The sequence below is a fragment of the Miniopterus schreibersii genome, assembly GCF_964146895.1.
Source record: "Miniopterus schreibersii genome assembly, chromosome: 14".
NCBI classification, from domain to species: domain Eukaryota; kingdom Metazoa; phylum Chordata; class Mammalia; order Chiroptera; family Miniopteridae; genus Miniopterus; species Miniopterus schreibersii.
Window position 1 is genome coordinate 39,242,956 of NC_138114.1, and position 25,380 is coordinate 39,268,335.

General features: G+C 46.1%; 1 protein-coding gene across 1 annotated transcript; it reads right to left on the reverse strand.

Annotated features, from left to right (window-relative positions):
• Positions 1 to 533: 533 nt before the first annotated feature.
• PKD2L1 (polycystin 2 like 1, transient receptor potential cation channel) lies at positions 534 to 24,211 on the reverse strand. The gene is made up of 15 exons (XM_081158152.1): positions 23,962 to 24,211; positions 23,361 to 23,474; positions 9,340 to 9,467; positions 8,644 to 8,897; positions 7,458 to 7,682; positions 7,062 to 7,290; positions 6,254 to 6,424; positions 5,892 to 6,073; positions 5,460 to 5,580; positions 4,510 to 4,608; positions 4,178 to 4,299; positions 3,098 to 3,224; positions 2,120 to 2,238; positions 1,748 to 1,871; positions 534 to 1,437 (listed from the first exon to the last, which is right to left on the reverse strand). The coding sequence occupies exons 1-15, from the start codon at positions 24,194 to 24,196 to the stop codon at positions 1,267 to 1,269; spliced, it is 2,421 nt and encodes an 806-aa protein (XP_081014278.1). The 5' UTR covers positions 24,197 to 24,211; the 3' UTR covers positions 534 to 1,266.
• Between the last annotated feature and the right edge of the window lie 1,169 nt (positions 24,212 to 25,380).

Below are 25,380 nucleotides of genomic sequence, written 5' to 3' on the forward strand. Positions count from 1 at the left end.
GGGATGGGAGAATGGGTGAGTGAAGGAAATGAATGAGAAAAAGCGACTGGGAGCAATGGAAGGTGCAAAATGAGGAAGGGACAAAGCTCACAGGGAAAGGGGATATATAGCAGGCCTTGGGGTGCAGACCTGTACACCCAAAATCTTGGTGTAGAAGTTTTTGGTTTTTTCCCTGGTTTTCCTCCATCTGCACCCTCTCACTCTCCCACACACAGCAGCTACACCCCCTACACACACACCCTAGAGTAAGGGGGCTACCTTACTCTCTTCATCCTGAGGACCAGGTCTCCTTAGGTCACTGTCTCCAGTCTCTAATGGTACAGTCACAGTGTCCACCAGTTCAAACCATTCCTATGAGCCAGAAGTTCTTATTTCAGGACTCCTGGAGCAGCCCAGCTCCTCCATACTGTCACTGCCTTCACTCCACACCTCCCAGCAGGGATGAGCTTTCCCCAGCCCAAGTACAAGGATGGCTCACAGTTCCAACTCTCTTCTTCCCTTTACAATCCCAGAAGCAAGAGCAAAGTCTTGATTTTCCTAAGGATTTTTATTGATAGTCACCAGGGAAACCCACACTGCCCAATGGAAGAATAGAATCAGAGCCCAACACATCTTAGTCCAAAGATCTCTTAATCCCGAAGTCATTTCTTTGCCTGATTCTCCTCAGGCTCCATCTTCATCGTGGTTTACAGTGTTCTGGGGAAGGTTGGGAGTGGGGCGGGCCCCTCCACTGAGCATTCATAGGCTGTCTCCTCAGGTTCGGGGAGATCATCACTCCAACTCCTCTGCAACATTGTAACCTCCGCACATGAGAAAGTCTATATGACTTCCCCTTCTCTTCTACAGGGAAACTCTATGGGGAAGACAAGACCCCAATAAGTGCTAGCAGCAGATCTCTAGATACCCAACCAATAAGACTCACCGGCAAGTGGGAAGACATCTAGATATTGCTACTCTTGGCTTCTACTTTTTTCCAAAATCATGGCTCTCCAGATGCTTGGGGAAGTCATTACCCTCCCTTCCTTTATTCTGTTATTGACCTTTTGTTTGTTTGTTTGTTTAATCACTATAGCAGAGATGGGAAGCACAGGGAGTGAGAGCCCAGTGGGAAATATTATTTCACAGAGCTATGCAGAGCTACATAGCTACACACAGAAACACTGAGTCACAAGCCTAGGCGCAATGCCCAGTTACACACAAAAACATGGGCTCCAAAGACCAAACACAGGGTAGGACTCAGCAGCAGCAGTGGTGGGAACTGTTGCCCTAGAAGTAGAGGGCATGTGTAGAGGGGGCCTCTGGGAAGGCAGTGAGAGAGGAGCCTGCTGTCTGATGCTTTAGAACCCCTCCCCCACCACTGTCCTGCCCACCCTGGACTCCCCAGGGGGCTGCAGACGGCTGGGGCTGGCTGCAGGTGCTCCCAAATGCCCGTTCCTCCTGTTAGAAGAAAAAGGGACAGACAAGTCATTAGGAAGAGGATATTGTGTCCCACTTTTATCAGGATCTGATTCTCCAATCCCAGACCACCTCCTAGAGGCCAAGGCATCCCTCAGGCCAGAGAAACCACATTTAGGCCTTCCCCCCACCCTTCCCCCAACCCCTTACACACCGACTACTGTTGCCCCATGTTGCCCCAATAACCTGAAAACAGGTATCTCAAAAATGTTTTGCCTCCACCCACTGAGTAGAGCAGATCGTAGGGTTCAGCTGTGGGGAGCCAAGAGGACCCAGGTGCAGGGCTACTCACCATGCCTGGGGAGGGAGCCAGCTGCCCCTTCCTCTCCAGCATTTTTAACATTGAGCCCACAGCATCAACCTGAGCCATGACTCCTTCCAGGACAGTCTCCAGCTGCAGAACTCTCCTTGTGAGCCTGTGCAGGATTTGAGAGAGACTGAGGAAGCAGTAATATGTGTTTGGGGGACCAAGTGTCTACAAGGGAGGGCAGATGGAATGGTGTGTGTCTGGATGGGAGCAAAGAAGGTAAGGCCCAGGCTTTAGGGAGAATTAAAGGGGGGCTAAGGTTCTTCTAAGCTAGGACAGGGGCTTAGAAGGTTGTGAAAAGAAGCTCAAGGTAGGATATTTAAACATAGTCAGCCCTGGGTCCCTGGCTGCACGTACGTATAGAATTCTTCTCCTGAAACCCAGTCACCTGCTCCGGTAGCCTCTGGACCCGACTTGCCTGGTGAACTTCTCACAATGGACCGGCCCATGTTCTCAATTTCAGTATTGATGGCCACCTGATCAGGAATTCAGAGGTCAGAAAGGAGGTGACTCTGGGAAGCCATCAGCTCTGGTTCTAATGGGCTCTCAGGAACAGGCCTTGGGTTGTAGCTCTTTCTATGTCCTTTCCCTCCCAAACTCTGGAGACAATAGGATCAGAATAGTGGTGCTGGACACAAAGCTGGCCCAACCTCTGGGAAGGAATCACCTCCCAAAGAAACAAAACAAAACAAGAGCCTTGATTAATGAGGTGTTAATTAGATGCCAACTCAGTTTGGGAAAGGAGGGACAGTACCAGAATTCCTTGCACTGTCCCTCCTGCCCTTGATTTTTTGGTCTACACTAGATAAGGATGAAGCAGGCATAGTAGGGACAGCTAAGGATAAGAGTCTGAAAATCCCAAAAAGAAGGAATTGTCAGGGATTCTTGAGCAATTGGTCCTTTCCCCCTAAAGACTGTTTTAGAGCAATGGTTCTCAACCTTGGCTATGCATTGAAATTACCTGGGAGTTTTAAAAAATACTGATTTCTGGGGCCCCTAACACATACACACACAGAGATTCATTGATCAGCTGCCTCCTGTATTGAACCCACAATCTAGGTTTGTGCCCTGACCAGAAATCGAACCCACAACCTTTTGGTGCTTGAGAGGATGCTCCAACCAACTGAGCCACCTGGCCAGGGCTCAGTATGAGGATTTTTAAAAGCTCTCAGGTATTCTAATGTGCAGCAATTTGAGAACCACTATTCTAGAGAGCTCTTTCCTGCCCATCTGTTGGAGGGTTTTCAGTTTGGGTTTTGGTTCTGGACGTGGTGACAGGGAGGGTTGGATGAGTAAGCTCCTTATACTACCTCTTCACCACCCAGCTGGGCTCACCCTCTCCTCCTCCAGGTCCTGTCGCATTCGTTCCTGCCCCTTCTCATCCAGGACGCGATTCCCATCTTGGTCAAACCTGGTGAAGGCGGCCGTGAGCTCAGTGATCTCATGCTCTGCGTGGCCCAGTCTGAAGAGAGCATGGTGATGAAATAATTTTTGACATGCCATGGCAGTGATCTCTTGATTATGGACGCCCTACTCTTTCAGCCATACTCTGGCAAGAGTCTCATTCTCTAGAGAAGAAGGGAAGCACATAGGAAAGCCAGGATCTCCAAGGTCTAACAATTTTACCCCCAAGAAATCACTTGAATCCATTTCTTTTATCCCTGTCTCCTGCTGACTCAGTTCGGGCCCTTGTGAGCTCCTACAGGGATTAGTGCAAAATCTCTTTGCCTCTAAATAACATGCCCCCCCCCCCCGTTCCCTCAGCTTCCCCTTTACTCCCTACCTGAAATCCATTCTCTATAATGCAACTAGAATAATTAATCTTTCTAAAGTGCAGGTCTAAATATATCCCTTCCCTGCTTAAAGTGCCCCTTGGGCACCCTATCCTTTGAATAGATTAGTGGTGTTTAAGGCTTCTTCCAATGTGGCCCTTGCCCATTTCTATGGCCTCATCTCCTGCTATGTCCCACCTTTCATTGGATACCTTAGCAATGATCAACTAGTTACGACTCAGTGTCTGGCCTACAGCTGATGCTTACAATATATTTCTTCAGTGTTTGTTTAACTGGGAAGCTGGGAGAGAATGGCTACAAGAATAGACCAGTATCTGTGGGGGAGCATGGACCCAAGATCAGAGTTTTGTGGGAGTGAGGGATGATCAGGGAATTATATTACATAAATCCCAAGAGTTGGTTCAACAAGGTCCAGAACATTATAGAACATGGTCAGAGACTTTTAAACCAAGGACACGATTCTGAAGGACATGATCAGAGACCTATAGGTGGAGGTCAAAGGCCTATTAGCCAAGGTCAGAGGTCCATAAGCCAAGATCAGTGGTTTGTAGGCAAAGGATGTATGGTTGAGGGTCAAGGACCTACAGACCAATGTCAGAGAAAGTTGGATCTGATTGCTCACTCCCTCAAGGTGTTAGTGAAATCCTCAAACTGGATCTCCTGCTCCCCACCCTGCAGGACCTTCTGTGTATCCGAAACCTGTTTCTTCCTGAGACGCAGCCTCAGTAGGGTCTTATTGTAGCCCTGGAAGGGGAAAGGAAACAGGTACCAGTTCCCACAAACTCCTCATCGTCCCTTGCCCCCGCCACCCCCCAGAGGATGGCACGCTTCTAGAGATAAATTGAAGGCACACAAGGGCACAGGCCTCTACGGTAGTCAGGAACAGACCAGGACACAGAGCCTTGGGCCTGAGCCCGGAGATAGATATGCAGCTCAAGGAGATTCAGTAGTTACCTGTTTCAGGAGGTCGGAAATCTGTAGCTCATCCTTCTGTCCAGCCAACTCCTCCTTGACCTCGGAATATGTGTCATTGATGATGGCAAGGAACATGTTCTGGAGGATTAAGCAGGGACATAGGTCCTCACCCCCAGACGCACTAAGAGCATTGAGCCCACTGACCCCATTAATGTTCTAGACACATGTTCTAAAGGGGCCAATGCTTTAACCCCACTAACCCCCCCATCTCAGGGTTCCCAGAGCTCAGCCTTTTAGCACAGTCCTGTTAATGGTGGATCACGCTCCCTCATCAACCTGGTGTCCTCACTCAATTGCTGCAGTAACCTGGCCAGAGAGATACCCCAACAAATGCCACAGACCCCCTCCATGTAAGGGCCCATGGAGCACTGAAGCCAGAAACTGTTCAAGTTGTTAATATAAGTGTGCTCTCTTTGTCAGCTACCCCTAATCCATATCTGTGTCCCCATCCGTTGATCAAATAAAGAAACCTGCTGCTTTTTAAATAAAAATCAAACCCAGATCTTTCATGGCTGTCAGGAAGAGATTACAAATACAAAGCTGTGGTGGTAAAAATAGCCAGCGATCCACAGAAGAAGGGGCGTTTTGGAGAATAGGTATAGAAGCTTTTTGGTGAAGTCACTCCTAATGAGGCATTTTTCTCTCTTTCCATCCTTGGGGGATAGGGATTTGATGTTAGTGAGGGAGCCAGCATATTCCCTTATTCTGTGCAAACTACCTGACTGTGCTGACCGTGCCGACTGACCAATCGCATTAGCCAGTTCTCAGAAGATCCAACCCCTCCACACACACACTCCCCATCCTTGATTTGAGAAACCCATTGTAATTCTGAATGCAGAGCAGGGTGGGGGTGTCAAAACCCCACCCTGCAGGCCCTCTACATCTCCCCCCTCAGATTTCAAATCCCCACCTCTCAGAAGGACCCTCACCAGGAGCACGAAGAAGACGAAAAAGACGTAGGTGACAAAGTAGGCAGGTCCCAGGATGCGGTTGGCATTGTTGATAGCGTTGTAGTCAAAGTCCCCCAGGATGATCCGGAACTGAGTGAAACTGAGAGACCAGGGTCTGGGTTTTCCCCAGAGCCTAACCGTAACCCCAACCCCAGCCCATGTCCCCATCCACTTTCATAACTGCTCTTCAGTGGACTCAGACCCCTCACTGCACCTCCAACCCGATCTGAGAGAGACAGAGTAAGGTGCACAGACACTGGAGCGCACCCACAGGGCCTCCAGAGGCCCTCACACAGGTGCTTTAAGCACAGACATGCCCACATGAATATACTCAGCTTCCCCAAGGATGCATACACCCATGGAGCTGGAGGGTGAGGGGCCAGGGAGGAGAGAAGGGGACAGAACACACACATGCACTTGATGAAAGTGCTGAAGTTTTCCACTTGGGTCCCAAAAAGCAGGTAGCCGAGCTGGGCATAGGCGAAAAAAACAATGAAGAACATGACGGCAAAGCCCAGGATGTCCTTGGCACAGCGCGCCAGCGTGGAGGAGAGCTGGGTCATGGTTTTGTTGAAGCTGATGTACTTGAATATCTGGAAGGACCATGTTGAACCAAGCGATTAAGGAAGAAAAGAGAAAATCTTTTAAGCTTCACTCCAGGGGACTATGGAGGCCACAGGAGTTGCCAAACCAGGCAAGGAAAGTTAGACAAGTATTGAGGAGGGAGAATGAGTGCCCTCAGGTGAAACTGGGAGGGAGGCACCCCAGGGTACCTTGATCCAAGCAAAGAAGAGGTTGACGGCATTCATGTTGTTGTACTGTGTCTGCCAGAAGGCGAGGAACTCGAAGTCAGCATACGTGTTTGGCTGCTGCAGGAGCTTCCCCATCAGCCGATTCACCTCAAGAGTTCGGAATATGTGGAAGCCCACAGCCAGAATGGAGAGCTGTCATCACAGGGGTTGGGGGTGGTCAGAGAAGGCAAGGAGATCTCAAGGGAGGTTCAATGACGAAGTCACAGGGTACGACAGGTGGGAAACAAAACATCCTTTGCTGCTGAGTTGACTATCCCAGGATGGGATTACTGGGGAGTGTGTTAAAGCCCAAGAGAAGGTTCTGGGGCCAGTGGTAAATACCTAGGTTGTAAAGGACCATAGAGAACTGGAACCAAGTAATTTTATTTCCCCCACCACTTCCCAGCCTTGGTCAGGAAATGAATGTGTCCTGTTAACAGGAAGGAGACAGAGATGAAGAGGAAGGATATTTTAATACAAGAAAAAAGGCAGGAGTTTCAAAAGGACAGGTCATAAAGGCAAGAGACAGAAGAGGAACAGAATATCAAGTACGTAAAGAAAGGAGCAGGGCCTGGATCCAAGACTAGAGGGAGAAGGGGTGTGGGAGACAAGGCTTTCCCTGGGCTGAGACAGGGGAGCATCGGCCTCTTGCTTAGAGGGCTGTTACACAGGGGTTTGACCAGAAGTCATAAGGAGCACTTGGGACTCCAAAAGGAATAACTCAGAGCCTCTATCAGGGTGAAACCCCCATCTCCTCCCTTTATGTCCCAAATCCAAGATAGTTCCTCACCAAAATGACCACCAGGTCCAGAATGTTCCAGATGCTGCTAAGGTAGCGAAGTTGGTGGGCACGGAGCTCTAGGATCTCCTCCACCACATAGTAGAAGATGAAGATGCAGAAGATGATCTCACAGCCAACGATAAAGAAGTCCCAGTTGCTGACATAGCGGATCAGCTTAACTGTGCGTATCTGCCAGGATGGGATTGCACCTCCCGTAGCTGGAAACTCCACCACCAGTCTGTGAGAGGAGGGGGAGATGTCTGGTGGGGTCTGGGCTGGGACAGTTCCTCCTATTCCCTCGTCTCCCCATTCCCACCACAGGGTACATGTTTAGGGGAGGGTCAAGCAGAGGAGAAGGAACCAGGAGCCATGGATGGAAGGAAGCAGTAGGGAAAGAGGACCCACCTCAGAACACAAAAAAGATTGATGTTGGCATTGTAGACTGAGAAGTCGATGAAGACCACCCGAGTGCCCCTGTCTAGCCACAAGCCCTCCTGAAGGTCCTGGAGTGCCTCTGCACTGCCCTGTCGGGAGCCTGGAAGGTCCAAGTAGTAGCCACCTCCACTGTAGCTTGTGAGCTGGCCCCAGTGAGAGGAGCCCCCCAGCTCATCCTGTGAGTGGTATGTCCACCTGCCAAGGAAGAAGCCATCTGAGAAGATGTCTGAGCCAACCTAAAGCTGATCTCCCAAGGCAACGGCAATACTTTATGATTATCTGAGCTTTACAGTTTCACATATATTACATATACATATCACATGTATGTATATTTCACGTGTTATCTTGTTTGATGTTAACAACTGTTTGAGAACTGAGGGTAAACATTATCCACATTTTGCAAATGAGGGAACCAAGACTCAGAGATGTCTGAGATTATCCAGCTAGTTAGTGGCCGAACTGAAAGTCAAATGTAAATCTCCTCATTTTTCATCATGTCACCCAAGACTATGGATGACATGAAGCCCCACTTTGACCCCAGCCTGAGTAGTCCACATGTGGGAAGCACCTGGCCCATAGAATCCAGAAAAGACCCTTTCTGCTGTTATGGTTGTGCACCTGGCTGGGTAAGCTCATGACCGTTCTGATCACAAACTTTCCACCCTGGACCCTTATTTCTTCCCCCTTCTTCCCTGTCCTAGCATCCTTTCCCCCTTTCTGCCTAATTCGTCATCCATACTTGACCCCTTGCTGCTCTCCCTATCAGTTCCAAGGGTCAGACTTCCAACCATGATTCATATGGCGGTGTCATGCTTCCTCAATTCTCCATGCCCCCAAGGGACTTCTGGGCAAGAAAAAAATGCTTTCTCTGGCAGGACTGCCTCTGGAGTAGGGCAAATGTGACTATGATCTGTGTTGTCCCGAGGCTATGGCTGTGTCTGCTAATGTACCTTCTCTGTTCCTGAATGACTCAGACCAAGGTCTCTAAACAATCACAGTTGAGACTCAGAAAGATGCCCCCATCCCATTTCCCAAGAGTACCCCAAGTCTCTACTCTACCTCTCCCTAAGGCTCTGTGTAAGTGGTTTCCAGACCTTGGGATGGTGTCAGGCTCAGAGGGACAAGCCCTATAACATTGGTGGGGGGGCTCACTCACGCTGTGCCATTGAGGGGCCCAAAGGGGAGCTGCTCTTCCTTGTCTGGAGAGTAGACGTCATAGCAACTCAAAATGTCCTCGCGGAAGTCCTCATGCACCACACAGGAGTCATTGCGGACCCTCAGCTGCCGCAGCCTTGGAACCCCCAGCAGCAGGTTCTCATAGTAGATGAAGGAGTGGGAGCCATGGCCCAGGCTCTGGTTGTTGTACCATTTGGTCCAGTACAAACTGTCCAGTAGTGGGCCCTGGGCAAACTAGACCACAAGTAGGGTTGGGCCCGACCCAGCTTCATCCTGACCCCTGCTCTTAGAATGACCTTTGCCCTCACTCTCTGACCCCCTAGCTTGTCTCCGGTCTGCTTCTGTTGGACTCCTCAGCTGACCCATGAACGTTGATCAGATTGTGACCTAATGTGGCCTCATTCTTTATTTAAAATATATTTAGAAGTTCAGCCTTACCTCTGATTTCCAATACTAGTCCAATTACTGACTTGACCCCCGATTGTCATCTTGATCTCTCATCTACCTCCACCTTAACTCTAATCTGACCCATTAGTTCTTTCATGACCCTTTGACTCAGCCTGATCCTGGAATGACCTGTTCTCTGGATATGGCCTCATCCGCTGCCTGACATCCCTAAACCCTGGCCTTTAGGCCATTGAGAAGGAGAGAGGAAGGGTAGAGGTGATATACTCACATCCCAGAAGTCCGCCATGCTGCTGATGGCCTGGAAGGAGACTCTGGTGTCTGATGGAGTATGTAAGAAGAGCTCAGACATCACTTTGGTGTAGTAATAAGCACTGGAGCTTGTCATTCCATAGGTCACTAGAAACCAAACCAAGAGGAATCCTGCTCACTGTTTCCATCTCCATTCTCCAGAAAACAAAAACAAAACAAAAAAATAGGAAATCCCATTGCCCTGGGGCCAGCAATGTTACCTAGATGGAAACCCATCAGACCCACCCCTAGAGTTGACTGGGAGGCTGATGGTGGTATTGGGGAAACCAAGGACTGCATTAAGGAAGAATTGAGGCTACAAGGTCTCCTCCTTTCCTCCCAACTCACCTCAGAAAGACTGAACTCCACTCAGTAAATGTCTCGTAACATTATCATTCTGAAAATTCACTTTTCTCTTTCTAAGTCAGCTTAACTTCCTAATTTTTACTCCCTGGAGCCAAAAAATATTCACCTTCTGCATCAGATAGTGCTTCCCTTTATTTGTCTTATAGTTATGGCCTTGGGAAAGTACCTCCAAATTCTGGGAGGACCCTGGCCAAACACCTCATAGTAGAGATGTGGTCTCCGTGACCCTGGAGTCACTGAGTCTGCAGCCACGGGAGTCGGAGGTAAGCACGGTACCCCTGGCCCCAGTACATCCTGATGGGCACAGTTGTCTCCTGAGAGAGGAACTCAGAACATACCCAGATCAAAAAAGACCTGGCCTTTGCCCTGAAGAACTGGATCTCCTCAACCACCCTAAGACAGACACCCAATCTAAAGTAGGGCTGTCAAGGGAAGGTATAACAGAATTTGAAGAGTATAAGGCATTTATTTTATAGATTTTCCCTCCATTTAGATTTGTCTGATGTTTCCTTGTGTTTAAATTCAGGTTATGCATTTTGGTGAGGGATACCAAAGACACATATTATCTAGTATTAACTTTGATTCCTGCTAAGGCAGTGTCTTCCAGCTTTCTTCAATGTAAAATTATTACTTTTCTCTTTGTAATTAATACATACTTTGTGGGGAAATACTTCGAAACTACGTCAATGTCCTGTTACTCATCAATCTTCAACCTACTAGGCTTAGCATCCATTGATGACTTTTGCCTGATGATTATTATTATGAGCGTCAAATTGTGATTTGCTCATTCCATCATCCGTTCTGCATTTATTAGTTGGCACTCTCTTTAGGAAGAGCTTTCCCATCTTCCTCATTTAATTTATGTATGTCAGTATAAATTCCTGGATTATTTTTTTCTGTAGTTTATAATTTGCTAATATTATGATTTATTTTGTTACTACACATTTTAGCTAGATCATGAAAGAGAAAGACTAAAGAATTGTTGTAGATTAAAAGAGAGTAAAGAAACATGAAAACTAAATGCAATATATGCATTTAGTTATGATTATATCCTGGACCATAATTATTTCTTTTGCTATAAAAGCTATTAGTGGAATAATTGGTGAAATTATAATAAGGTCTGTTCATTAGATGGTAGTATTGAATCAATGATAATTTTCTGACTGATAAAACGATGTCCTTGTTTTTAGAAAATACACATTAAAGTATAGGAGTAATGGGGCATTTTGTCTGCAATTTACTCTCATACAGTTGTATGTATATGTAGATAGGAATAGAGAGGTAGAGAGAATGACAAAGGAAAGCAAGCATGGTAAAATGTTCATATTTGGGAAATCCAGGTGACTGTATATAAGAATTCTTTGTATTACTCTTGCAACTTTTCTGTAAGTCTGTAATTACATCAAAAAATGTAAGTAGGGTTTGCTGGCCTCTAATAAGCAATTCCCTTTGAGAATTTTCCTTTTCAAATCTTCGGCTATATGTTCTCCCACCACCCCACCTGAAAAGGGAAAGGCTTGGGGTGCCCTGGAGCTCGTCCACAGTCTTGGAGGGAAAAGGGGCCAATGTGGGCTCAGATTAGACACAAGTAACCTCATACTTTTCCAAAGGGGAAATCAGCAAAAAGGAAGCTTGTTACTTCACATTTCCCCATTCCATTCAATGAAGCCCAAGAAATGGCTTTACTTCTCTTTAACCGGAATCTGTGATTCCCTATCCTAAGTAGCTGGAAGACTCAGACTCAGCTTTTCTGGATCTGGAGAATGGGCTGGAAGACAAATTTCTGTCTGCTGAGAGCCTATTCCATTACACAGTTAGAGCTGATGGTCAGTGAGCGGAACTTTTCCTAATGACATAGGCTGATTAAATTGTTGCACCTTCTGGATGGCCACTAGGTGACACTCTTTGCCATATCTTTTTCTCTAATTCTCCAAATCTGTTGCTGCTCAGAAGGAGCATTGCTCCGAACTGGCTGTCCACCCTTTATGGAGGCATAACATCTCTGATTAATATCCAAGACAGGAAACGATTATGCATTGTGAGAAAAATGGTTTCACCTGGTCAAATGCCCACTGATATGCAGAGCACCTATTACATGCTTGACATACCTACTTTATTTAGTCCTACAACAACCCTATGTATTAGATATAATTATTATTGTTCCCATTTTCCAGTCTCAGAGAACTGAACTTTGTGACCACTAGTGCTTTTAATTATGAAACAGACCATTCACAAACATCCGTTTCACCTCTGAGAGTGTCAGCTAAAGACGAGGATCAGATGGAGGGGGCTCCTGCAATGGGCAGTGGCTGGCCCTCCCGGTTCCTTCCTCCCAGTGACGGAGTGGAAGTGCTCTGTGTGTTTCAAAATGTGACACTAGGCCAGAGGATGGTGGGAGCTGGAAGGAGTTGAAATTTGAGTAGGTACATCAGATGTCAGTATGTCAGTATATTACTACCTTTTTTATGTATTGAGGGCCTCATTCCAGGAAATTTTCAGACACGGGACAATAACTGCATGGGAATGCTACGAAGAGAATTCAGAGACCAGGTGATGGCTTCACGATCCAGTACAGACTATCTGATTTTTTCGTCTTCTCTTGGACAGAAATCAAGTTCTCTTAGACACACTATACCATGCCTTTTAACCTTGGCCTCAGATCCTGTTCACAGTTGCTGAATAATAACAATAACCGCCATTTATCGATACTCGTTTTTCACAGGGCTATGCATACATTGTCTCCCATATTCCTGAAAAAAATAACACCTCATAAAGTAGGAGCTACTATCTGCATTTTATGCAGATAACTGAGATCCAGAATGTTATTAACTAATTTGTCCACGGATCATATAGCAAGCAAGTAGAACTTGATTTTAAACTCAGGTCTGCCTTACTCCAAAGACCATGAATTTAGCCACCACTCTAATTACATTAATTATCACTCTTCTACTCAAAATCCTTCTCATTAGGGACTCTGACTCTCCGTCCAAAAACCAGCCCAGCCCTGGACAGTGTGGCTCAGCCGGTTGGAGCATCATTCTGTACACAGAAAGGCGGAGGGTTTGGTTCCCAGTCAGGGCACATATCCAGGTTGCGGGTTCTATCCCTGGTCGGGGCTTGAACGGGAGGCAACCAACTGATGTTTCTCTCTCACATCCAGGCTCCTCCCTCTCTCTCTCTCTCTCTCTCTCTCTCTCTCTTTTCCACTCACTCTGAAAAGCAATGGAAAAAAATCCTCAGGTGAGGATTGAAAAAAAAAAAATTTTTTTTAAATAAAAAGGCCAAATCTTATCGCAAATCTCTTGGTTAGAAGCATCTACCGGCTACGCAAACCCTTTTCGTTTTCTTTGTAGGAAGTCCCCTATCGAGATATTCTTTGTGGGTGTCCTGCTTCCCAACAGGGAAAGGCTATAGCACAATGGACCAAAGGGGAAAGAAGAGTCCAGAGGCAGTGAGAAGAAAGCAAAGCACCCGAGGGGAGAGAAGAAAAGAAAGGAGGGGCGTCCAGAGCGCAGAGCGTCCAGCAAGAAGCGGGGTTCCTGCCCCCAGCTTTTGCCGCGAGCCAGCAGGTGGTTCGTTCCCTGCAGCTATTTTGAAGGGCGACTTATTCCCACAAAGCGCATCAGGACGCCCGCCCAGGCCGACTTAGCCCGTCGCCCGCCTTAGCAGAGCCTCCCACGCTGGTTTGACCTCTGAGCATTTGTCTCAGGCAGCATTCGTGTTACTTCTCACAGCTTTCTTGTGTAAACCACCCACGGCCTCCTCTTTAAACTTCATGTGTGTTTACATGTGCTTAGAAAATGGCTGAAATGATATACACCAAAGTATTAACTGGTTAATAGCAGTGACCTTTAATATCCTCTAAATTATTTCGCTTTCTTAAAAAACAAGGACTGTGTATTAGATACAATTTTAATTAAAGATATTCCCAGGCTTTGGGGGAAGAGGTAGGATTATTTAGTAGTGGAATGAGGAGCTCTTCTCGCTTGCATTTTTCTCTCAGACTTGACCTTCAAGACCCTGGTTATGGCAAAGCCCCAAGGCCTGTTGATTCCCCACATCCCTGCTTCCTCCAGGCTGAGAGCCAGTAATGTTAAAACAAACAAGCATGCAAATGACAATGACTTTAGGACTCCCTGGAGACAACTTGGGGTTTCCTCCCACTTGACTGGTTGTCTTTCTCTGGGATCTGCAAGCATTCCTAGGTCTCCTTGACCATTTGTCTCCCGCATCTTGCCAGGGTCCCAGATCCCCCTCCACCACAGCGTTCATCATGCTGTATGTCGCTATTGGTTTAACATGACAGCCTCCTTTGTTCCTTGAAGGCTGAGGTTGTGTCTTGTGTACTTTAAAACCTGTGATAGTTGGTGTAGGGCCTGACACATTGGGACTTCATAAATGTTTGAATGAATGAGTGTGTGAATCCTCAGAATCCTGTACTTAGTTGGAACCTTTTGCTAATAAGCTCTTACCATCTCATCTCATTTCTCATCATGTCCTTTTTCGTGCTGTGAAATAATCTGATTTGACCAGATCAGACTGTCTCAAAGCCAGTGGTTCTCCAAACGTTTTGTCCTCAGGACTCCTTAGTAACTCTTAAAAATTATTGAGGACTCCCAAAAGTTTTTGTTTATTTGGCCTGAATCAATAATTACCTTATAGAAATTAAAACTAGGAAAAAATGTAAATATTTATTTATCCATTTAAAAATACTAGAGGTAACAAACCAAATACATGTAAACATAAATAACAGTTTTATGAAATACAACTATATTTTCTAAAACAAAGCAAAACAATTTACTGAGAAAAGTGGCATTGTTTTATATATTTTTGCAAATCTCTTTAATGTCTGGCTTAATAGAGGACAGCTAGATTTTCCTATCTACTTCAGCAATCTATTGCAATCTGTTGTTCTGGTCGAAGCATACAAAGAAATACTGACCTGTCAAACTATGTAGTTGGGTTAGGGAGAACCTCACCAACACCCTGAACGGGTCTCAGGAAGCTCCAGGGGCCCTTGGAGCACACCTTTGAGAACCATCACCCTGTGCCTTATTCCTGTGACTAGAAACTCTGACCAGTCCTGAGAATCTGCCAGAACTAAAAACCCTAGCCTTCCTGCTGCCACAGCCGAAAAGCATAAAGAGGTGATCGATATTATATTCCCTTACCTGTGTACCACATTTGATGGTATTCAGAGAAATTTCCCATGCAATGTTTCCCAATAGCCTGTCAGATTATTCCACTTTACTCAGGAGGAGTTTTCTAGAATCATGAAGTTCAGAGTGTGTATGATTTGCTCAGGGTCATTCAGCAGGCTAGAGGCAGAGGCCATACTCCGACTCACGCCTTACAAACAGGAGCTACGTGTTCTTTCTCTGGCCACTTACATTGGCAAGGCCACAGCCTGATCCCATCTACAAAAATCCACACTATCTAAATTTCATCAGCTAGTGCAGCCGGTTTTTCTGTACTTGATCAAAGCAGAGTTCTTGATAAAAACTCTTTCTTTGATCCCAAGATCTTGCACTCAAACGTACCACTTTATTCCTAGAAACAAGTGACAGCCCCACATGGGAGAAAGCTAAATGTCAGGCTGTCACTCAGCATTGGACGACAGGATATGCACGGGCCCACCAGTGTTGTAACTGTAATCCGGGCCCTGGGAATTCTGGGACACCAAGAAATTCTGCTACGGAAAGTATAGGCCAAAGCCTGCTGGTGGGGCCCAAATCCCTATCATTAAGGTTGAGCTGGCTCAGGTCATTTCACCTTGGTAAGAAAAGGACTTTGTAACTCTGTGTCTGGATGGGCTGTGGTAACTGAACGTGCTAGGAAAGGCATAAAATCGTCATCTTATGGCCACGCCTAATCTCTGGCAACCGCTTCTAGAGGGCTAGTCTTTCTGATCCTTCATAAGCGTTATCCTGATGCTTTCAAACAGATCTGTTTTCCAGTGGGTTAAATCTTACTTTTCAATGTTTTTTTAATTGATACCTTGATGTGGAATGACAAGTGATATTTATTGAAAGCCCACTATGTGCTAGACACTATACTAAGTACCTTATTTGGTTTCCACTAGTCTCACAAAGGCAGACATTATCCTCATTGGATATATAAGGAAATCAAGGCTACCAGAGATTTAAGTATCTTGACTTATCTTGCCAAAGGCACATGGCTAATGATAACGGGTTATACTATCATATGAACCAAGGCATCTTATTCCAGGTTCCATGCTCTCTCCATCACCATTGTGCCATCACTAATGTCATAGCTCTATGTGACCAATTCTTTTCTGCCATCATTATATGGCTGTACCACATAAGAAATAGAAGCTCACCCACAATTTCCTACATTTCCAATATATTTCTGTTCCATTCCCATGTCAATTCTAAGAATGCTCAGTCAAGAAAGATAGCTTCTATGGAGGTTCCTCAAAAAGCTAAAAATAGCCCTAGCCAATTTGGCTCAGTGGTTAGAGCGTCAGTCAGCCCACAGACTGAAGGGTTCGATTCTGGTCAAGGGCACGTACCTCAGTTGCAGGCTCAATCCACGGCCCTGGTTGAGGCACATGTGGGAGGCAACCAATTGATGTCTCTCTCACATTGATGTCTCTCTCTCTCTCTCCATTCCACTCTCTCTGAAAAGCAATAGAAAAAATATCCTCAGGTGAGAATTAAAAAATATATATTAAAAATAGAACCACCATATCATATGATTTAGCAATTCCACTTCTGGGTAGTTATCCAAATAAAATGAAATCACTATCTTAAAAAGATATCTGCACCCCTGTGTTCACTGCAGCATTATTACAAGAGCCAAGACATGGAAACAACCTATATATTAATCAACAGATGAATAGAAAAAGAAAATGTGCTGTATATAAATACAATGGAATATTATTCAGCTGTCAAAAAGGAAATCCTGCCATTTTCAACAACATAGATGGCCCTTGAGGGCATTATGCTAAGAAAAATAAGTCAGACAGAGAAAGACAAATACTGTGTGATTTTACTTATATGTGAAATCTAAAAAACAAACAAACAAACACCCAGAACACCAAACTCATAGATACAGAGAACAGATTGATGGTTGTCAGAGGCAGGGGGTGAGGGGGGTGAGAAGGGTGAGTGAAATAGTGAAAGTGGTCAAAAGGCACAAACTTCCAGTTATAAGATAAATAAGTCCTGGGGATGTAATGTACAGCATGGTGACTACAGTTAACAATACTGTATTGTATATTTGTAAATCTTAAAAGTTCTCATGACCAAAAAAAAAAAAATTGTAACTATGCATGCTGATGGATGTTAATTTATTCTGGTAATCATTTTGCAATACATACATATATCAAATCATATTGTACACCTAAAACTAATACAGCATTATCCATCAATTATATCTCAACAAAAAAGGAAAGATATCTTCTTGATCTCCAAGCTTACTTCAACCTCTTTTGTTAATGCAAGCTTCTACCAATCTATGGACAGAACCTTAAAATCCACTAAAAGAAAGTAGACTGATAAGAGGCACTCATTTCCTTATAGCCAGTGATGGGTACAGGACATCCAGTTGATGTTAATTGGCATGTAGTCACAAGTCACCAAAGGCCAAGGGTCTCTGCCCTCCTCCCCAACTCCATGGTGACCAGACCCAGCCTTGTCCTGGCTCAGAGCCACTCCTATACAAGGCCAGTCCCAGGTGCACCTTTGAGATAACAATACTGTCTCCTAAAACAAACAGCTATTGTTTCCACACAAAGACCTTCAATGTTTCCTCCATCAACAAAAGGCCACAGCCATCCTTCCAAGAAGACAAAGGACTGGAAGCTGTTTCATAAATATCATGATGGTGAGAGGGGAGGGGTGGAGACAGAAAGATCATTCTCCGGCACCTTCTCTGCCTAGGGAAAGGACCAACTCCGCCCATCAGGGACCATTCTGAATTTGTGATCATCCCTCAACCATTCATAATGGCAATAATAACAGCTTCCTGATCTGTGGAAGAGAAATAATAATATCTATCCCTTACAGGACTGTTGTCAGGATCAAATGAGATAAAAGGTGTGAAAGCTCTCTGTAAGGTTTAAAGGGTTGCAGAACCGATATGGTTATTATGAGAAGATTGATGGTTCACCCACGTTGCCTGCATTAAAAAGATATCTCTATTTTAGCCAGATGAGACTCCAAATAGCCCTGGTGTCTAGGTCCACCCCGTTCCTAGAATAAAGCACAAAGGAGAAGAAATGTGGTCAGTCTGGCTGACCATTATAGTTTTCCAGGGCCCATCCCAGGCCAAATTGCTGTGCAAGTGATATCTAACTTTGTTGGCTGCTTTTTTCAGCCCCAGGAACCCAGATCCTGGAAATGAACCCCCTGTGGTTAGTCCTTCACCTGGGGTCTAATGCTCCAAACTTCATCCCCCAATTGCTCCCTTGCCTCTCTTAAAACATATCTTTCATATGCAATTAACACAGAAATAAATACACATAATAAATTAAAACATAAAAAAAGTGTCCATCCTTGCTAGTGATCAGGACAAATAAATGAAGGCAAATTGTACCACTCCATGCTTACTTAATAATTAAAATTATAAATAAGAATATCCAATGTTAGTGAGGTTGTGACAAAATTGGTGTGATCTTACAGTCCTAGCAGTATAATAAATTTGTATGATCCCTTAGAGAGGCAAAATGACAACCCACAGAAAGCACTGAGAAGATATTCCTATCTTTTGGCCTAGTCATCTCTCTCCCTGGAAATTCCCAAGGAAATGATGCAACAAAAGTGAAAAAAAGAGCAGCAAGGACAGATGTACCTACTTATAATAGGCAAGTATCGAGATAACAGACATGTTTTAGTTAATTGTGGTGTGACTCTAATCATTAAAGAGAAAAATATAAAAACTACTTACAAACATGAGGAAATGTTTATGATATAATTGTAAGTGAAAGTTAAAATATGATACAACTAGGTAAAATATGTAAATCTATGGATAAGGACTGGTAATGTGAAAAAGCGAAAATATCTTTGGTGTTGTGGTGGTGAATTATAGGTGAATTGCATTTTGAGATGTTTTTTAATGTTTATATCATCTTTTAAATACAGCAATGCAAAGAAAGAAAAGCGATCAGCTAGTAGAATTCTATCAAGATTCTGCTTCTGTTGGGGTGGGGCAGGGAGTTATCCTTGCTAAGATGTTGCTAAATTAACGTGTGACCCATCTTCATGCAGAGAGACTGTAGTAGACTTGAGCAGATAAAAGCCTCAGAATTTGAGTCAGGCCACCTGACACCGAATTGAATTCCTGCTTCTGCCACTTGCTCTCTGTGTGGCCTTTGGTGAGCTATTTGACATATCTAATCCTTCCCTGATTTGTAAAATGATAACAGAACCAATTTCATGGAATCATCAGGAGTAATCAAGGAGGTAATGTGGATAGCACAGTGCTAGGCACATTGAAAAATTATTCAGTAAAGGCTTGTTGTTTGTGCTGTTAATAATAATGATGGTGGTGGTAGTGGTGGTGATAAACTGAGGCCTTCTTGAAAACAATGCCTTAACTTAAAGGTCCAATGTCAGAAGTGATGCTGCTCAAAGGACACTACCCCTATATGTGGCGCTAACTACAGACTGGGTATTTTAAAAATAGACTTTACCTTTTAGAGCAGTTTTAGGTTCCAAGCAAAATTGAGTGGAAGGTACAGAGGTTTCCTATATATACCTCCCCCCTATAAAGCACAGCCTCTTCCTCTACCAAAACCCCACAGCACAGAGGCACATTTGTCACAGCCGAAGCACAAATCAGGAGAGGGCTACACTGGCGTGTCATCATCACCCAAAGTCCACGGTTTACTTCAGGGTTCACTCTTGATATTGCCGATTCTATGGGCTTTGACAGAAGCTCAACGTGCTTCCATTATTCTAGTGCCATACAAGTAGCTCCCTACCCTAAGGATCCCCTCTGCTCCATTGAGTCATCCCTCCCTTCCCTTGAGCCCTGGCAAGAGCTGGTCCTTTCACTGTGTCCATAGTCTCTCCTTTCCAGAACGCCATATACTTAGAATCATACAGTACGTAGCCTTTTCAGATCGCCTTCCTCCTTGAAAGGCTTTTTTTTACAATCGGTCTAGAAGCCTGAGTGTTCTGAAATTCCATTAGGTAATATAAAGCTGGTTACGACAAGTGACTGTGTTAGATTCTCTGTACAAGGTCTCTCCGTCATATAAGTGACTATGTTTGTTCTACCAAAAAGGAAGTACCCAAGGTCACAAAACCAGTGAGTGGCAGAGCTGGTATCTGAACCCCGTTTGTCTGACCCCAATGTTCACATCTTTCCACGATGCCACAGTGTTTACCCTAATACCGAACATGGGCCCTGGAGCCTCTGAACCCAGTCACAGGCGCCGACAGGGAAAAGCACACTAGTCAAAGTGCATGTCCAACCACATGTCACTGCAGCTCTTAGAAGACAGCACCCTGATAGGACAAGGCAGCAGCCACCCCGCAGGCTTGCATCCCTGTTCTTAGGCAGAAGAGCTTCGCCAGCACCCTTTGTCAGGATACTACTAGCACCCCAGCCGGCGTGGCTCAGTGGTCAGGGCGTTGGCCCGCGGACTGAAGGGTCCGGGTTCAGTTCTGGGCAAGGGCATGTACCTCGGTTGCAGGCTCAATCCCAGCCCCGGTCGGGGCACATGAGGGAGGTAACCAATAGATGTATCTCTCTCACATCTATGATTTTCTCTCTCCCCCCCTCCCTCCCATTCTCTCTGAAAAGCAAGGGAAAAAATATCCTCTGGTGAAAATTAAAAAAAAAAAAGAATACTACTAGCAAAATTAGATGGGTCTAGTTAAGTGCTTCTTAGCCTTTCTGCATTACTTCCCAACCCAGGGGCCTCTTTACATGTTTTCTTTTTAATCATTCCGCACCCCAATTAAATTTTAATACTACATATATACTCTATATTTGTCTATGTACTGTGGCCCTTTGGAGGGCCAAAACTATTATAAAACCTAAGTTTTTTGCCCTTTAAGAAACTATTTGCACCCCTTTAGAGTTCAGGGAGGCTGCCAGGGTGTTGAGATGCCAGCAAGGTGAGGTCAGGACCTTGGAGAGCACCAAAGTAGCCGTACTGTGACCATGTCCAAGGCTGGATGTTGTCAGATCTGCCCCCAAAGAAGGAAGAGGCCAGGAGAGGTTGGGGGCTCAGAAACTAGCATCAGTACTCTCTGACTGAACATTGTAGGGACCATCAGCATGTAAAAGCCTCCAATTCCTTTTCATAAGAAAGTTCTTGAGGGGCCTGGCACTTTGTGGACAGGGAATTCTCAAAGTTAAAGGCAGTTAATGGCACATCTTCAGGTAGTTGAATGGTTTCAAGGTCTTTTACTAAGAGCCCAACCCCACAGCAGTTGGAGGTTTTCAGAAGTTTAAAGTATCACATTAATTCTCCATCACCCTCCCTTACTTGTTGGGTCATGACACTGCAGTATAGTTTAATAGTGTCTGTTGTGACTTGAAAATGATAGTAAGTATTATTTATCATGTGCTAGGCACTGCACTAAGCATATTAGTGGGCCATTTTATTTAACCTTTACAACAATCTTGTTGGGTGGATCTGATCATTAACCAAGACTAAGAGATGTTAGCAAACTTGCCCCAGATCCCACAGCTGATAATTGGAAGTGCCAGACCTTGAACCCACTCGGGCTTCAGAGAGTAACATGGAGGTAGATGGCTCAAGAGAAGAAAGTTCTAAAAAGGAGAAGGTAAGCCCCTGAAAGGCCCAAGAATCAGTCATTTCTATATCCCTCAGTCCAAAATCTGGCACGGAGGATGGGGGTCCATGGATAGATGGAAATAGAGCTGCCCGCAGTAGAATGTGTTCCCCATGAAATGATGAGATCCCCATGGAGACTCCCCAGAATAAAGCTGGTTTGACACTTGATAGACACTGAGGAGGGATCATAGAGAAGGGATTTCTGCATCCTTTACTTGGTGACCTCTAAAGCTTATGGATTCTGTAATTATTGGACTGAGTCTATGACTAAGACTTTGGGGAGTCACAGACCACCTAGCATTCAGCAGTGCATTAAGATGTTGAAAAGTGGAGAACATGGGTAGATGGGACTATGGGCTTCCAGAACCCGCATTCCACCCCCTTCCAGTCCCTTACAGAAGAGTCAGAAGTGGTTCCCCATAACTCTGGGGAGCTAGAAACCTCCCAGCCTTGCTCCAAAGGCTAATCTGGAAATATAAACATTCAAGTCATTTACTATAGAGAAAGGCTCTGCCTGTGGGCTTCAGCTGCTGTCATGGGATGTGAAAAAGAAGAGGAACACTCCTTCCTAGCAGATGGTGAAAACAAAAAATCAGTATGTCAACAAATGAATTTCTGACAGTCCCTTGCTGAAAGGAACCAAATGGGACCCACAAAATGCACACTGGCTCAACTGTTGTTCCCCACATGCACTGTCTCTTTTCAGTCCATGCTGATGGCCCATGGTAAACACTCAGAAATGCTCCTGCTGTCCCCATGGAGTGAGTCCCAACAGGAGACAGCTAGATGCAAGTGCTTTCTGCTCAGCTTTCTAGAGGGCTCACACAAAGATAACAAAAATTTCCATCAGCACTGATGTTATCAGATCTTCAGATTCCACTGTCAAAAGAGCCATGCATCCTAAAAAAACATACCAAAAAACCCAGAGCCTTCTGCGGGGCATAAGGCCACCTAGCAATGGAGGTACCTTAGTTGTATGATCCAAGCTGCAGCTTTAATCAACACACACACATACACACACTAGTCTATGAAACTAGCCAAACCTCACTTGTGCAAATTTTTTAAAGAAGTAAAGAAGTAATGTACAAAGCACTCTCATCTGCAGGCTTTGCAGACTCTGTTAGGCTCAACTTCATTATGATTTGGAGTTCTTTGCTTCTATCCTTTTGTGAGTCACCATTTTATCTTTTCACTTGCTTCTCTCAGCTTAGAGACCAAATCTTCCCAGTTTGTTTCTATAGCTAGAGCCTTGCATCTTACCTTAATGCCTGTGGCATCGGTATCTCACGTGGGAGAACCTAAACTGCATTGACCAACACCACACCATTTGTATCTCCAACCATTTTTTCCAGGGATCTGAGCTCTAAAACCTGCTGAATCCTTGTCTTGCTGCCTCTAAAGAAACATGGAACAGACGTAGTATACTAACTATGTGAAACCCACCAAAGTATTTTTTCCAAACAGAAAGGAGTGGTCTTCCACTCTTCAAAAGGGTAAAAACTTCCACCCGCCAGCAGAAACCAGTGGCTGCTGAGTAGGTGTCAGGAACTTGAATTCTAAAACCGGGTTCTTCTTGTAACTCTGGACAAAGCAACTTCTATTAATAGCTTTTGAACAATCTACCTTCTTCTCCCAAACTCAGTAACTAGTTCTTGACTAGTTCTTTTCAAACAATATTTTTAGCTGAAAGGGTAATACATAGAATTTTATTATTGCTATCAAGATCCCAGGACACAGCCTGCACACAGATGGATGCTGTCCCCACAGATGTTGCCTGCCGAAGTATGTGCCCAGATGTTGTACACATAGATGCTTCTCACAGACAGATGTTCCTGCGCCCAGAGACAGGTGTTACTCACAGAGACAGATGTCCACCAGGAACACGATGTACACCAAAAGCTCCCTCAGGGTGGTCTTGACATAAAGTTCCCGGTTCTCAGCTGTGTTCTCAGTCAGGGTTGTTCCCCAAAGTCCTAAGGGGCATTGGAAAGATGCCCAGGATCCCCAACAGCAGGGCCCCTCCCAGTTATTCCCACCCATCAGTCCCTGTATTTTACTCCCATTTCCACCCCAGCCCCTTTCCTCACCCATCACCCTATCTCTTGGCTGAATCTAGCCACTCTAACCATGCCTGCCCTCCTCAATGAAAGGCCCTGAATGAAGACCTGGGAAGGGGGCGCTTGTTCCAGATGGGGAGCCTACACCCATGTCTTTCCTCAGACTAGCTCCCACATACTTTCTAGGCCTCCCAGTGATGATCAACCTTGCAAGCTTCTCCTCTGGGGAACATAGGCTGGCTTTTGTGTTCTGGGGCATGCAGCTCTGACACAGACAATTCACAAACCTCAACAAGACATTGAGATGCAACCTCTTCTTCAGGTCACACCTCCCCCCAAAGCTTTTGGTGACCCCCTTCTCCCAACTCTGGTAGCCTAGGAGAACCCTTCCCCCACCAGCTACCTCTGATGCATCGACGAATCTGAAGGCAGCAGCGGGACACCAGGGTCCTGCGTGCCTTCTCCTGGAGTCTATCTTCAGGCTTCGTGGGCTGGGGCTGGGGGGGCACTGCACTGGAGATGGTGCAGATCCTCAGCGTCCCGTGTGGGGTGGGGGGACCACTGTAGGCCGGGTTGTCCCAAGCTTTGCTCCCCAGATTTTGCAGCTCCTGCCCCTCAGGACTTCCCATAGCATTCATGGGGAGTGAGGTGGGGGACCTGACACGTCAGGTATCCACTCTCACCTGGGAAAGAGCAAAGGCCCAGCCCAGCCAGGCCAGCAGAGGGCAAAGGGAGACTGAGAGCGGCTGATCTCACCGGCCTCTGCCTCCTGCCTTTTGTAGGGGGAAATCTGTGGCTGCTTGGGGGAGGGGACAGATGGGAAGGGGAAGGGTGGGGAATGCCCATCAGTCCTGCAGGGGCTCTCTCCCTTCAGCTGCACGCCCTGGGGGACCAGAAGAAAGGGGTGGGAGGGATTTAGGAGGCAGGGGATTGATGGAGAAAAGGGACAGCGAGGAAGATGTGAATCTGGGGGTGGAGGCGGTGGGGGGGAAGCTGCTCATAGGTGGGGCCTGATGGAGGGCTGGTCCAGAGTCCAGAGAGACAGAAGAGGTGATGCAAGAGCCACGGAGGAGCTGGGAGAAGAGGAGCTGGCAGACTGCTGCGGGTCTGAGCTCATCTCCACTAAAATCTCCTGAAAGGGCTGACATGGATTGGGGTGCAGACCAAGGCCAGGGCCCGGAGGCTGCAGGGCTGCCCCCCCCCCCCCAGGCTCAGCAAATGGTGCCTGGGGCTGCCTTCCCGGCTCACCTTGAGCTGCCCCCCCAGCGGGATGCAGGAAGGGAGCTCCCCTCCCTCACGTCACCCCACAGCTGGGGGAAAGGATAGTGGAAGGAGGACCCTGTTTCAGATACTTAAGGGACAGGGCCGCTGACTGCTGATGAGGAAGGGAGAAGGTCTGCAGAGTTTCAGGTTGTATCCTTCTTTCTTTTTTAAATACATTTTTATTGATTTCAGAGAGAGGAAGGGGGGGGGGAGGCAGAAGCATCAGTGCTGAGAGTCGGGGATCGGCTGCCTCCTGCCTGCCCCCTGCTGGGGACCAGCCCGCAGCCGCAGCCGGGCGGGCGCCCTGACCGAGAGGGAACTGGGGCCTCCTGGCTCGGGGGCCAGTGCTCGACTGCTGGGCCGCGCCGGCAGGGCCGTATCTTTTTTTTCTGAGGTCTTGATGTAAAGTTCTAATTTCTCAGCTGTGTTCACGGCCTGGCGTGAGCACTACAGATAGAAAGGTGCTCCTTAAGGGAGTGGGGCTCAACCTAGGGAAAAGGCTAAGCCCTGATTGTGAGGATGGATCAGAGAGGACAGGGTGACTTGGGACTCCTTAAGG

Excerpts from the sequence above, each read along its gene's own strand:
- PKD2L1 (XM_081158152.1), bottom strand. The coding sequence starts at position 24,196 with ATGAATGCTATGGGAAGTCCTGAGGGGCAGGAGCTGCAAAATCTGGGG. Across the intron at positions 7,291-7,457 it reads AATCTTTTTTGTGTTCTGAG|ACTGGTGGTGGAGTTTCCAG; the intron begins GTGGGTCCTCTT and ends CTCCTCTCACAG. Across the intron at positions 1,872-2,119 it reads TCAGGAGAAGAATTCTATAC|GCTCACAAGGAGAGTTCTGC; the intron begins GTACGTGCAGCC and ends AATCCTGCACAG.